Source organism: Strongylocentrotus purpuratus, unplaced genomic scaffold (genome assembly GCF_000002235.5).
Source record: "Strongylocentrotus purpuratus isolate Spur 01 unplaced genomic scaffold, Spur_5.0 spur5_contig_825, whole genome shotgun sequence".
In the NCBI taxonomy this organism is placed as follows: Eukaryota; Metazoa; Echinodermata; class Echinoidea; order Camarodonta; family Strongylocentrotidae; genus Strongylocentrotus; species Strongylocentrotus purpuratus.
In genome coordinates, this window is record NW_022145530.1 from 152,003 (window position 1) to 166,037 (window position 14,035).

A 14,035-nucleotide genomic window follows, 5' to 3' on the forward strand; every position below is an offset into this window, starting at 1 on the left:
CAAAATGTGCTTTCATCAGTCCAATTATAATTTTGTTATCGAAGTGATGTTGAAAATGGCAGACTTGTTACAGGCTTTTGCGTTAGTTCACCGATGGAAAAAAAGGGACTGCCTGAGTCACCCAATGTCACACATATTTTACCCATGTATAATCTATTCTAATTGATGCGGCAGCCCAGGGTTTTAACCTATTGCAAAAATAGAAACAATAACTACATGCATCTAGTTGATTGAAAGGGCGAGAAATTCAGGTCCATTAAAAATAGAGAGAATATTTTCCATCAAAGCCCGTCTGTACTAGTTTCGCAAGGGGGGGGGATTTTACCTCCCAACAAGGTCACTGACAGGTGGTTATCTCATCAAATCAACTCTCAATTAAAATAAGAAAAAGAGGATCATGGGGGACCAATAGGCACCGATAAGGCATTGTTTGCTATACAGAGGGCGCAAGTAGCTATAATTAGCGCAGTGGGGCTTTAATTTAGTGACATGACTTACGGTATCCACTTTGATCCTCTCCATGGTGACCAAGGTCTCCTTGGATGCCTCCTCTAGCATAGGCTGCATAGTCTCCAGCTCCTCCTGCATGGCGGCTACGTCATCGGCTGTCCTCAGGAGCTACCAGGGAGAGATGGACATTCAAGAATAGTTACAACTCAAATTCAAATTCTGAAATAATAAAAATTATAATAGTGGGTTCTTGTATAGCGCTCATGTCTGTCAGATTTGACACTCCCGGCGCTCATGATTATTACCCTGGCTTTAGCACGGCTGCCATACGGCGCTCTAGCATTTCAAGGAATTAATTCCTGCCAGGTACCCATTTACATCACCTGGGTTGAGTGTGGCAAATGTAGATCAATGTCTTGCATAAGAAAATAACTGGAGCTACTCTAGAAGAATAAGATAGAACTTACAATGATAAGCATCTTGTCATCATGAGCTACCGGGAGAGATGAAAAATTCAAGAATGACGTTATCTGAGAGTATCTTGATGATCATCAACTAAAACCGATAAAAACTGATAAATCTACTTTGAGCTTATCACTCCTGCGTGAGGTCTTTAAAGTTTTGTCATCTACTTGAAATTCTGCTAGGAAGACTTGACATTTTGAATCATGTAAATTTATTTCGTTAACAGTCTTCATTTTATAAGCAACTAATTGGCTTTGGAAACTATGAAAGGACTCAGAAGAATATCAAATGCATGGTTTCCTACATTGATATACTGCCAGCTATATAAGACCATGCAAACGTTTCTTGTGTCAACAACATCTTACCTTATCCAAACCAGTCTTGGTGCGGTTCCTGGCCGTTTTCAGTTCGTTCTTCTTGAGCCCGAGCAGCTTGCCGTAGATACCCAGTAGCTCCAGATAGCTGGTGGGCGTCACGTAGTTATGACGGGAAAGCTCAGCCAGGAACTGAATGGACTTGGTAGCAACAGACTGATGGACCACCACACACATTCTGACCTGTAAGTAAACAGTATGGAATAGATCAAGAGAATTTGTCAGCTTAAGTAAGACCAGAGCCATTGATAGGGACAGTTTGGCCAACCCGTTTTGAGTTGAGCCTAATATGGCGAATGCTGCTTTGTCGGGACCAAGAGAAACCAACTTGGCCAAACTTGGCGTACAGATGGCTCTGAGTACAGGGCCTTCAGAATTCAGATGCATTTCATAATGTAAATGGCAAGAAATACACCTTCCATTACATTTCATAACAAAATAAGAAGCATGAGATAGCATAAAAGTATAGTTCCATGGTGTTTTTTAGGTGAGGCAAAGCTTCCTACTTTAAGCTAATGAACAATGTAAGGTAAAAATCAGATCATATATAGCAGCATTAAAAGGAAGAACTACATCTATCCAACACCCCTTTACATATAATGTCAAATGTAGGCAAAACACCTCGTCAAAGGATGTACATGTATGCACCAAGCAAGGTTCGAACCCGGAACCTCTTGTATGAAAGCAAACAGCATTTACCAATATATCATAATGCAGTATGGAACAACAATTAAAAAACTTACCAGACCATCTACAATCTCCGGACCTTCATCTAGATCCGGGATGTCATTGAGGAAGTTCCTGGCTACAGAGAGCAGGGCTTCATCCGGCCACTCACTGAACCAATCTATGGTACAGCAGTTGACCAACGATGGGAACTGACGCAGACGGGCTCGGAAGACCTCACCAATGGGACTAGAGAGAACAAATAGGGTTGCATTACACGATTACAATCTTAGTGATATCAGTTCTATGATCAATGAGACTCAGTCTTGATATGTTATGCAATAAAAGTCCTCTTCAGGTTCATTTTAACTACTGTACTTTGGTCCAAATGAGTTGAATAGTATGTGGAATTTAGGTGCTTGCAATTCACAAGTTAAAACTATTTGAAAATGATATTCAAAATCAAACACCTTTTCTTTTCATTCTTGGCTGGTAAAAATTTACCTTTACACCCTGCGTGAAATTATAAGGAATGAAACAGGTGCTTCAAACAAATGTATCACTGCAAATGACTCCTAAATAAGAGTATAGAGTATCACACTCCACTAAGGGGTGCTTTAGATTAAGGACAACATCAATGAAAGTTTCAATGGAAGGAGTGTGTTCCATTTGATTTGATTTGATGATGTGACAGTATGATTCCTACATGTGCATGTATATCAAATACATTGTATATTGTCACCATGGTTTCAGCTGATCGCCATGATAAGGCACTAAAGCATTCAAAGAATTACTTCCTACTGGTTACCCATTTTGCTTCACCTGGGTGGAAAGTGGCAAGTGTAAATTAACGTCTTTTCAAAGGACACAAGTACCGCAGCAGGACTTGAACCATGAACCATGTGATCAACAGTCCAGGGACCTATCCGCTAGACCATGACACCTCTGCACTGATAACTCCATATCGATAAAAGGAACAGGATTCAATAGACTTTGTGCATGAATTTTAAATTACCAATTCTTTAGAAATAAAGCTTTATTATCTTTACCTCATACAGAGCACAGTATGGATGTTGGACTTGACTCTCTTGGTGTAGGCCGAGAAGAGATTAGCCTTGGTTGCTTGCATGCCTGAATCCAAGACAACGGGTTTCATAGCATTGTAGATGGAGTCCAGCTCATCAAAACCGTAGAGGTTGGGGACATCCCCAGAGTTCAGGATGTTGTTGATGTCTTCTAGGAAAGACTCATTCTTGATCTGTTTTGTTTTGTAAACAAAAAGAGATATGAAGTTTGTAATTCTTTTTTTATTTTTTATTTATTTATTTCGGTTTAAAAAGACATATAAATAAACATGATTCTAAGGTCCAAGGACCAAAACTAATCATGTTTACAAGTTATACAATAACGAGTACACCATCATCCTTGACTAAAGGGAACTCAAAGTCATTTTGGCACCCGATGTACAGTCAAACCTGTCTACAGCGACCGCCCAAGGGAAACAAAAAGTGTGTTGTAGACAGGTGGTCTTTGTAAACAGGTTCCTTTACATGTTTCAATGAACAACCATTTTCAAGGGAAACAAAAAAAATGTGCTTGTTGCAGACAGGTGGTCTTTATAGACAGGTGGTCACTAAAGCAAGTTTGACTGTATAATCCTACAGGATATTGACTGGACAAAATTAAGGGAGAGAAAAAGAGATAAGCAGAGAAAAGGCTTATTCAATATTCAATATTCAATAGGCTGTCTGGTAACCTTAGTGTCACCACATTACAAATGACCACAGCTATTGGTGCCTGGAGAGCCATGATCACCAGTGTCTGAAACAGAAAAAGGCGCCTGGCAAGCAATTTCAAGCCCAAAATAATTCATAGATTTATGTTGATTTGTGTGGCTTTTATTAGTAGATATAAAAATACAAATTTTATATTTTTCTTTCATTTTTTTTCTTCTTTTGTCTTCAAAGCAGGGATTAAAAAGGAAAGTCCTCCTAGCTGTGATCCAAACTATTTTGTTATTGTTGTTGTTGTTATTATCATGTCTTTGAATTTTCTATTCAAAATTCTGTAGCGGATTCAAGGAAATAACCTTTAAACAAGTTTTCTTCATCCCAAAGATGAACATCATCATAGCCAGAAATAAAAGGCAATGACATTCATGCATGAATATGTATTAAAGGTTGCCAGCTTGGCAAAAAGACAGGGATGACAGAACAATTTACACACCTGGGTATCACTGAAGAGAAAAACAATGGCCTTGTTTTCCAAACCAGCCTTGAGGAGGATTGTCTTCAAATCTTCCCTCCATTCGTTCACACCATAGTTCTTAGACAGCTCAATCTGGAAGAGATCGTACTCAGCGCTGAGGAAAGAGAGAGAGAGAGAGGACAGAATGATAACAGTGATAGACCAAGGGGGCGTTTCACAAAATTTGTCATCAGTGACAAATGACAAGTTGTGTTATAAGCTACTGAAATCCTTGCTTCTGATTGGATATCAGCAGATTTGTCACTGAATGTTGTTATTTGTCATTGAAAAAAGGCTTTGTGAAACGCCATCCAGGACCAACTGCAGAACATGAAGAATATCAGAGTGACAAACAATTTGTTTGTATTTTTTTTTAATGAGATTACAGGGTTTTTGTAGTTATACCTTAACATAACATGATTGTTTGGGGGCTCTTTACTCATGTTTAATTGTTCCTGGCTATAACATGTATACAAACAAATATGCATCTAAACAGCACATAGACAAATTTCTCATTCTAAAGTTCTGAAACAAACTAAAATCTCTATCCTAACCTATTACTGAGGCAGGTTAAGAACTACGTTAACTTACATGCAGACTGAAATTAAAATATTACTCATATTGCCTGGAAAATTATGCTCATTATAATAGACTCATGAGAAAGATTTTTTTAATAAGTTTTTTACATATGAATATCACCCACTAAATGGCAAACTTTGCTTCTCAATGGTGCAGAAGAATTTTGATTAAATGAAATAAAACAATAACAACAACAACAAAAACCACTTAGGCTTAAAGGCCGGCTGTACAAGTTTGGCCGGGAGGGATTAGACCACACAGCGTGGTCAATGACAGGTGGCTATCTGATTAACATAAGAAAAAGAGGATCATGGGGGACCAATGGTCACCAATTAAGCATTGTTTTCTATATAGAGGGATCAAGTAGCAACAAGTAGGACAGTGTGGCTTTAAGACTTACATGTGAGCAGCCAGTCTTGTGAGACTCTGTCTCCCGCTACCACCCACTCCGAGCAGCAGAGCATTGCCCAGGGGCTGACGGATGACACGAGTGATACGGCAGACATGCTTGGTTGCATCCTCAAACAGGACAAGCCTCATGACAGCGGTATTGACTTGGTTATAGTCCTCTAGGTACTCCTCCATCACATTCACCATCTGTGGGTAGCAAAGAAATCAGGTGAGGTTACTCATGGGGTAGCATTTTGCACTTGCCCTTCCTGCCCATATTAGGTAATTCACTTTTGAATTGGCAAGCACTTTGATGATGAATATGTAGTAGTGTAGCGGTGGTTATTTTACCCGACTGCTAAGAAAGCGTAAATGCTTGTTAGTAAGCAACCAGAGGACCGACGGCTTTAGGTCCTCTCCGAGAGACCTGGTAATGAGGATTACTGCCTCACCAAAGGGCACTAGCGCATCGCCTTGGTTTCAAACCCGGGTCGCCGAATTACGAGACCGCTGCTCTACTAACTGAGCTAACGCACCATCATATTTACATTATATTTCCTTAGTAGAAGAACCAGCTATAAATTACAGACAAATGGCATGGATTTCATATTCAATTTAACTTCTTTATTGTCTATCTGACATCTTTGCCTCAAGCTTCTGAACTTTTACTCATTCAAAAACTATGAGACATATATACTTGTAAATTCTTAGTGAAGTGTGAGATTTGAAGAGAAACAAAGGACTCTGACTTGCGTAATTCTTTCTCTGAGAGACAGGCACAAACATCACATCAAGGGTTCAGTGACACAAAGACGTAACTCCATATTTCTCCCAAATAAGTATTTGATATCAAAATGTTAAAATAATGTGGGCTTTCCAGGAAACACAAAGACTTAAAACTCCACCCAACACCCCATTGAAGTCAATGGCTAGTGAAACATAGACTTAACTCCTTAAGGCCCAAGAGCTCCGTGACACATAAACCACTTTTTCTTAAAATGGCCAAAATGGAGTTACGTCTTTGTGTGACCGACCCCTCAACATTACCTTTTCTTGATCAGTGACCTCTGCATAGACCTTGTTGTCAACATTGGCGATCATGAAGTCACCATAGAGCATGGGCTGTCGGGGGTTGACCTCGTCCATCTTGCAGCCAAAGTCCTTGGTGATCTTCTCCTCGAGGTAGCCAGAGAACCACTCCCGGTCAGAGTTATTGACCAGACGATCCTGGAAGACGCGGCAGTTCTCGTGATGCCACAGCCGCAGGAGCTGGCTCACATCCTCAATCTTAGAACTGTCAGCCATCAGCATGCCTGAAGTGGAAGGTGTAATGAAATTATTAAAGATCATTGACAATATTCAAGACTCAATGTTGTGTTGATTCATTTAGTTACAAAATTATGGTGATTAATGAGGAATACAGAGACTGATACGTACATGTAAGTCATCTTGGTTTGGCCACTACTTATGATAACTACAGATTTCTGTAGTCTGATGCAAATACACCTTCCTTAACAAACTGTCACATATTGGTCTACGATGTGCAATATTTATTCACGTAGATTATTCTGGATGCAAGATTAGTACTTTTTCTACAGACCATAATGGTAGAACAATAAGGGAGTTTACAGATAGCACATGGTACAAATGACCCCAAATATCCACAGATCTTTTACACATGGAGAAGTTCCACTTTGAGCATCTTAGAATAATAACTGCCAAAGTCCTAGATGTGCTTCATGAATACCTTTTGTTTGCCCTCTTGAAAAGAATACTTCCACCTGCGTATCTTAGAATGTACCGTTGGTGCATAAATGAATAATGTATAACTTTCATGAGCGCATATCAAGTATTTATCTCTGTGGGTTTTACCTTTTTGGTACAAATGACCTTTATCTGCTCATGCTCGGACTGCAACCGTAAGCTGGCTTATTAAGATATCAATGTTGGCAATTTTCAATTCAAATTCCTTCAGCCATTCAAAAAATCCTTTTGCGACCGAGTGTATCCAATTCATCATGACCTTGTAGGCCTGAAGATGAAGGTGACGGTTTCATTCTAAATGTTTGATCTCTTTCCTTTTTGTTTTTGTTTTGAAGAATCTAATGTAATGGTAGAAAAAATATATAAATGTGGCCAATTTGAATTCTGAAATTCCTATTTTACGGCAAGTCTATTGATCTTTTTAATTACCTTGGAAGACCTTGGAGAGATCTCTCAAGTTGAATGTGTAGTGACTCTTAGCAGGGGTTGGTAGAAGCTGGGTGATGATGGTCTCATACACATCAATGGCTGCATTCACCACCTGGTGGGCATGCTCTTTCAAGGAGGGGTTACTTGCTGCATTAGTGAGAGATCCAGGTTACAAATCATAGATGAATAATTTTACACTGCCTCCTATTATGCTTTAACAAATGAGAGATCACGGTTACAAATCATAGCTGAATCATTTTAAACTGCCTCCTATTATGCTTTAACAAATGAGAGATCACGGTTACAAATCATAGCTGAATCATTTTACATTGCCTCCTACTATGCTTTTGCAAATGAGAGATCAAATGCTGTCATCTTCATCATCATCAGCATCATAATCATCAAAATTAAATATACTTTTGCAAACATGTAAAAGCCATATACAGATCAACTACCCTTGTCATCATCAATATCAATGAAATATCAAACGCTCTCCATTTCCTCACCCATGTTTGACTTGTTGTTAACGAAATACCCCAAATAGTTTATATCAATCGCAACTATATAAGAGATGGAGACTGCGATTGATTGAAGGCCTTACGATTGATTTGGATCAATCACAAATCTTTGTAAGACAGGGCCCAGAAATTGGCACAAAATGTCTACACAGTTTCATGCTGATAAACCTTACATCTCTCTCATATATTTTGGGGTTCTCATAGACGAATAGGTAGAGCTACAATGCAACTATCTACATTGCATAATTGTATTCATCTGGTGCCGTCCCAGGTCAGGGTCAGCGGCATTATATGCACATCCATTGTCATCGATCATGAGAGCTTGCTCTGACCTTTAACAAAGTCCAGTCAACTGCTTAATTGTGTCAATTAAACCACGTTTCCATTTTATCTTCTGTAGTCCTCCTTCTCTTTTTAAATGTCTGGCTTATAGAAGCTTCCTTTTTTTTTGGTACCGTCTTCATCAGCTCCCTTTATCTGCTTGCTCTTTGTAGCATTTCTATATTGCTGATGTTCATAACCTAGCTAGAATTCTCTGCATTCTTTGTAAGCGCCACATTTCAAAGGTTTCTGTTCAATGTTCTGTCTCTATACAACAGAGTTCTACATCATTTACTGGTATTATATGTTTCATTCAAAAGATGAAAGCAGTCACTACTCACCAAGCCAACTGTTGAGAATGGTGGAAAAGATGCGGATCTTGCTCTCCCTTTGCATCTCGAGGAAGGAGATGTAGTTAAAGTGACGCATCAGACGGGCTGTCACAGGATTACGACCTCCACCAGGTGGGCCCATGGCGCAACAGAATCCGATATCCACAAGCTCCCTGAAGGCACCTATTTACAAGAGGAAAGAAAGATAAAGTGTTTTGAAAAGTTGTATGTCATCAGTAGTATTTCATTATCATTACCATCCTTTTCGTCATTATCATCAATACCAACATCACCATCATCATAATCAAAACCTACATCATCATGATCATCATCACCACCATCATGAGCATCATCACCATCACCATCATCATCATCATCATCATCATCACCACCATCATCATCATCATCATCATCACCATCATCATCATCATCATCATCACCATCATCATCATCATCATCACCATCATCATCATCACCATCATCACCACCATCATCATCATCACCATCATCATCATCACCATCATCATCATCATCACCATCATCATCATCACCATCACATCATCATCCTTCTATGTATCATCAAATCAAAACCAACATCATCATTATCATCATCATCACCACTACCACCACCACCACCACCACCATCATCACCATCATCACCACCATCATCAACATCACCGTCATCATAACCATCATCAACTGACCAATCTGTTTTCTGTCATACCAGCCTTTGTGGTCCATCCACTGCCTGACCAGCTCAATGGGAGGCTGAGCTCCATACACCTCCAGACCAGGCATGTCCAGGTCATCCACGAACAACATCAACATCATCATTATCAACATCATCACCATTATCATCATCATAATCATCATCAACTTACCAATCTGTTTTCTGTCATACCAGCCCTTGTGGTCCATCCACTGTCTGACCAGCTCAATGGGAGGCTGAGCTCCATACACCTCCAGACCAGGCATGTTCAGATCATCCACGAACAACATCAACATCAACATCATCACCACCATCACCACCACCATCATCGTCACCACCATCACCATTATCGTCATCATAATCATCATCAACTTACCAATCTGTTTTCTGTCATACCAGCCCTTGTGATCCATCCACTGTCTGACCAGCTCAATGGGAGGCTGGGCTCCATACACCTCCAGACCAGGCATGTTCAGGTCATCCACAAACAGGATGAAATGCTTGCCAAGAGGTGGACCAAACACTCCTTTGCGCCTTCACAAAAAGATGAACAAATTTTTCTTTTAAATTAAGACTAAACATTAGATGATAAACTGCTTCAAAATCTGTGCAGAATTTTCATCAGCGGACTCACAAAATATCCAATGCTTAAATGTTTAGTCAATGACATATGAGTAAAAACACTTCTCACTTGTACAACAAGAATCAGCCAATAGGCGTATATTCAACATAATACAAGTACATACAACCTGTATTTTATATCACAAACACAACTACCTTGGGAATCCCATCATTGCTAGGTAATTCCTTTTTTGTTTTACATCACTAAATTATCTTAATTGTCTAAAAATAGACGTACTATGAATTTTTTATGAATTCTTTAAGATAACTTTATCTTTACCTTTTGTCAAGCTTGCTGTCAATGAGATCCTGTGTTTGATTGGCACTGGTGCGAGCAGAGAAGGAGATGAAGTTACTGATGTACTTGGCAGGCATAGACTTGAGGAGCTTGTCAGAGATGGTCATTGTCTTGCCTGTACCCGTGTCACCTACACAGATGACCTGAGGTCAAAGGTCAATAAAAGGGGGTGGGGAGAGCACAGAGATATTGTTCAGAGTACAGATTGCAAGAAATGAAGTATGATTATTAAGTTTCTACTTCTTACAAACTTACAGATGAAAAACAAATCACCCAAATCTTGTTTGTTTCCTTATCTCTCTCACCACTATCTAACACTTCACTTTATTTTATCTTCTCTTCTCTTACACCCCCTTCTCTCTCTCTCTCTCTCTCTCTCTCTCTCTCTTCCCCTCTCTCTCTTTCTCTCTCTCGTTCTCTTCAGGTTCTCTTCTCTTCCCTATCAAATTCTGTAAGAGAGCAATTCATTCTTTCTATGCCTTTCTCCTCCCTCTCTCTCTCTCTCTCTCTTGTTCTCTTCAGGTTCCCTTCTCTTCCCTATCAAATTCTGTAAGAGAGCAATTCCTTCTTTCTATGCCATTCTCTTCAACCTTCATCCATCCCTCGTTCACAAACATACACTGATAAATGACTAGTTTAGATGCTCTGCAATTCATTTTAAATGATATACCGACCTGTTTTCTATTGGTGAGCAGCATATCCAGAAGATACGATCCCCTGATGCTGTCACTGGTTGGTACGATGATGTCAGAGTACTGCATCTCATGCGATATTTCAACCTGAGCAATACCACTCATCCAATTCTTCCAGCAGATCTATCACCAAACCAAACCAAAAATCATTATTGTCAAAATTAATTATAATAATATTCCAATTTTGAATGACCGGTATTCCTTACAAAATAATGTGTTTTTTGTGCATTTTGGAAAAAAAGTACATAATTGTGTATTGTATCGCCAACATATAACGCATAGCAACAACAAAAACTCCCTCATACCCATGTGCTACCCCTGGGTAGAAAGAATCGGCTATCAATGAAATACCCTGTCTATAAATATAAGCACATGGCAAGGATTTGAACCCTATACTTTATGACTGAAAGTTGAGTTAATAAATCACTTTGCCTCTGAAAGGCAGCTAATCTACATATTTTATAGCAATTACAGTGGAAGTAATTATAACAACTACCCTTCCTTTGCTATGGGAAAATTTCTTTAGAATGTCTTACTGCTACATTGACCCCCTAAAATGAGAAAAACAACAGAAAAAATCGAAACAAGAATTCAAATAAAGGAGAATTTATGTGATTGTTCTCAAAAAAGAAAGTTTTAAAAGTTGAAAACTGTGTAATGTGTACAAAAAATAACCCCCCAAAATGTTAGTGCAGAGAGTGCATATATGAAATAGGAAAAGTGGACTTTACATAAGTAAAGTGATAACTTTATGAGAACCAAACTTGAAAGCATGCAATAACACCGATGTGATACCCCCAACCACAACACCTTCAAAATCAACATGTACGACTCTCAATAATGTTATTTTACATAAGCATGCAAATTGCCATGTACATATACTACAGATTTCACTTTAATAACAAGAAGAACATGACCTGCCTCATGATCACCTATCTTTTACCATCTTTGTTCCTGTTAAAGTGTGATCTTATTTCTTGAATTAAAAAGTTCCAGTAAACTGCCAATGTTGCTATCCAATATTCGATATCTCTGGATACTCATGAAAGTCCAAACATCAAATTAATGTACTTATATATGAAGAAAATGAACTTAAACTGAAAGTCATTGATTTGTAATAGATGAAAAGAAAGGAAAACACCTAAACTCAATTCAATGATTGTGATATGCAAAACTTTGTTATTTTTCATTCATTTCATGACGTCATTATTTTTACCCGTAGGATCTGAATAGAAGTAAAAAGGCTGAGTTTTGTGTCTACTGTACATGCAATCCATGGTGCAAATATGAAATGCAACACTAATACACTAATAAGAAACAAAATATGTATATATTACGATGATGTTCAGGCAGTAATGGGAATATCTTTTTAAATTATGCATTTTTAATGGGGAAAAATGACAAAATACAAGTGCAAAAGGGTTTGCAACAAGACAATGCTCATTTCATCAGGATTTAAATTGATCTCGCCTAAGTTGACTGATATTTGCCTCTTGAGTGAATCTCGAAAACAGTTTCATTCAATAAATATCATCCAAACTCTAATGTAAGACTTATTCCAAAAATAACAAACAAGATAAGAAAAACAACAAAACAAAGTCTGAAAGATAATTATTGTATTGACATGACAGCACAAAAACAATGAACCTGAGAAATTTGTAAAACAATTCAAACCCTTGTCCCAATAGAAAATAGAAGACAACAATCTTTCTTTATAAATTCAGAAAAATGATTACACAAATAAACCCTCAACTTTGAGAAAACTTTGAATCAATTCCAAAACAACTTCAACTAAACCTCAAGTCTAATACTTCATATTACAAACCTCTGTGAAGATCATTTCCTGATCAGAAGTGTGTTTCTCAACCTGTTTAATACATGTATCAAGATAAGCTAACATAGTTATCTCTTTAATGTAATGCTGTAATTATGAAACTTCTGTGACAAGTTGCAACGTACCAATCATGCAAATAAGCAAAAATTGGCTCCTGTTGGCCTAGCTTATAGCCAGAGTGCACGGTCCACAAACAAAAGTAAAGAAAATGTAAAATTGGAACTTGAAATGAAATGATGCATGCGAAGAGTGAAGACCACTGTGGCAGGGGCCCAGGGCTAGCTTAATTGATTATAAAGGGTTCTTTGCTGCTCTCTAGTGCTATCTGAGCCATTTTCACACAAATGAAATGACCCATATTTCATAGATAATTTTGGTTGAGAAAGAATATTAATCGGTTGCTGATTTTTCAAACCATTAAACGTGTCACCGTTACTTGGTAAAACACCTTGAGGACCACCCTGCTATATAGCTAGTGCTTCTGAAAATGCTAAGCAATGTGTACTGAGGAAGCTGCTGATGTAATTGTACTTAGGTTGTACTGATAAAATATACCAATTAGCATGCCTTTGAAGGTTTCAATAGCCCATTAAGTGATGGAATGAAATGACTGTTGACATGCAGTGCAAATAGTGAGGGTGATGTGGATACCAATAGCGATAATCATGCTCAGGTCTTAAGAGTTAATTAGAGCAGTGAGGAGTTTGTCAGGTCTTGGGAACTCAACAACCTGTGAATGTTCAAGTCTTGGTCTTTAATAATGGTAAAAGTTTTGATCTTGGATCTAAGTCCAGTGTGTAACAGCACTTTGCTCATTATATCTACTGGTTAGGTCCGAGTCTATTACGTTCTACAAAGTCTTTAGTTTAGGTTTTGGGTCCAATCTGTCAAGGCTTTGGCCTCACATACAAGGTCTTGGTTTGGGGATATTTGCGTCAAGAAGTTTGTCTAAATGGTTAGGTCTTGGACTAGGTTTTGAGACCCATTTGTCAGGATGTGGGAACTGTTCTTTGGGCTCACTCTTAAACCTATATATTAGCAAAGGTCCTGGATCTATGACACAATGATTTGGGTCTTGGTCTGGGTTTTGGGACCTCAACTACATCATGCTCTGCAGAAGTCTGTGCTGGTCTACATTCTGATTACCGGGTCTGTAGAACATTGTTCGTCATCCAAAAGATAGAAGGCAAATCCCTTAGATTTAGAATGACATTTGGCAAGGAGGATGAAGAGAAAATGTTAGTATTAGAATAGAAACATCGCATTATTTAATGAAAAATAGTAAACTCAAGTCATTTCAGGTTTAGACGATAGGGAAATAACATTTTCAGATTGTCTCTTTTGTA

At 38.4% G+C, this 14,035-nt stretch overlaps 1 protein-coding gene across 1 annotated transcript in view; it reads right to left on the bottom strand.

The window, feature by feature from the left end:
* Nucleotides 1-14,035, bottom strand: part of LOC592542 (dynein heavy chain 1, axonemal) — a 73,724-nt gene that overhangs the window by 24,838 nt on the left and 34,851 nt on the right. Inside the window, 12 exon segments of the mRNA XM_030982456.1 lie at nucleotides 499-618; nucleotides 1,281-1,472; nucleotides 2,033-2,204; nucleotides 3,005-3,213; nucleotides 4,182-4,317; nucleotides 5,182-5,378; nucleotides 6,219-6,484; nucleotides 7,365-7,511; nucleotides 8,545-8,718; nucleotides 9,621-9,778; nucleotides 10,146-10,306; nucleotides 10,838-10,978. Coding sequence (XP_030838316.1) covers nucleotides 499-618; nucleotides 1,281-1,472; nucleotides 2,033-2,204; nucleotides 3,005-3,213; nucleotides 4,182-4,317; nucleotides 5,182-5,378; nucleotides 6,219-6,484; nucleotides 7,365-7,511; nucleotides 8,545-8,718; nucleotides 9,621-9,778; nucleotides 10,146-10,306; nucleotides 10,838-10,978 — 2,073 coding nt within the window.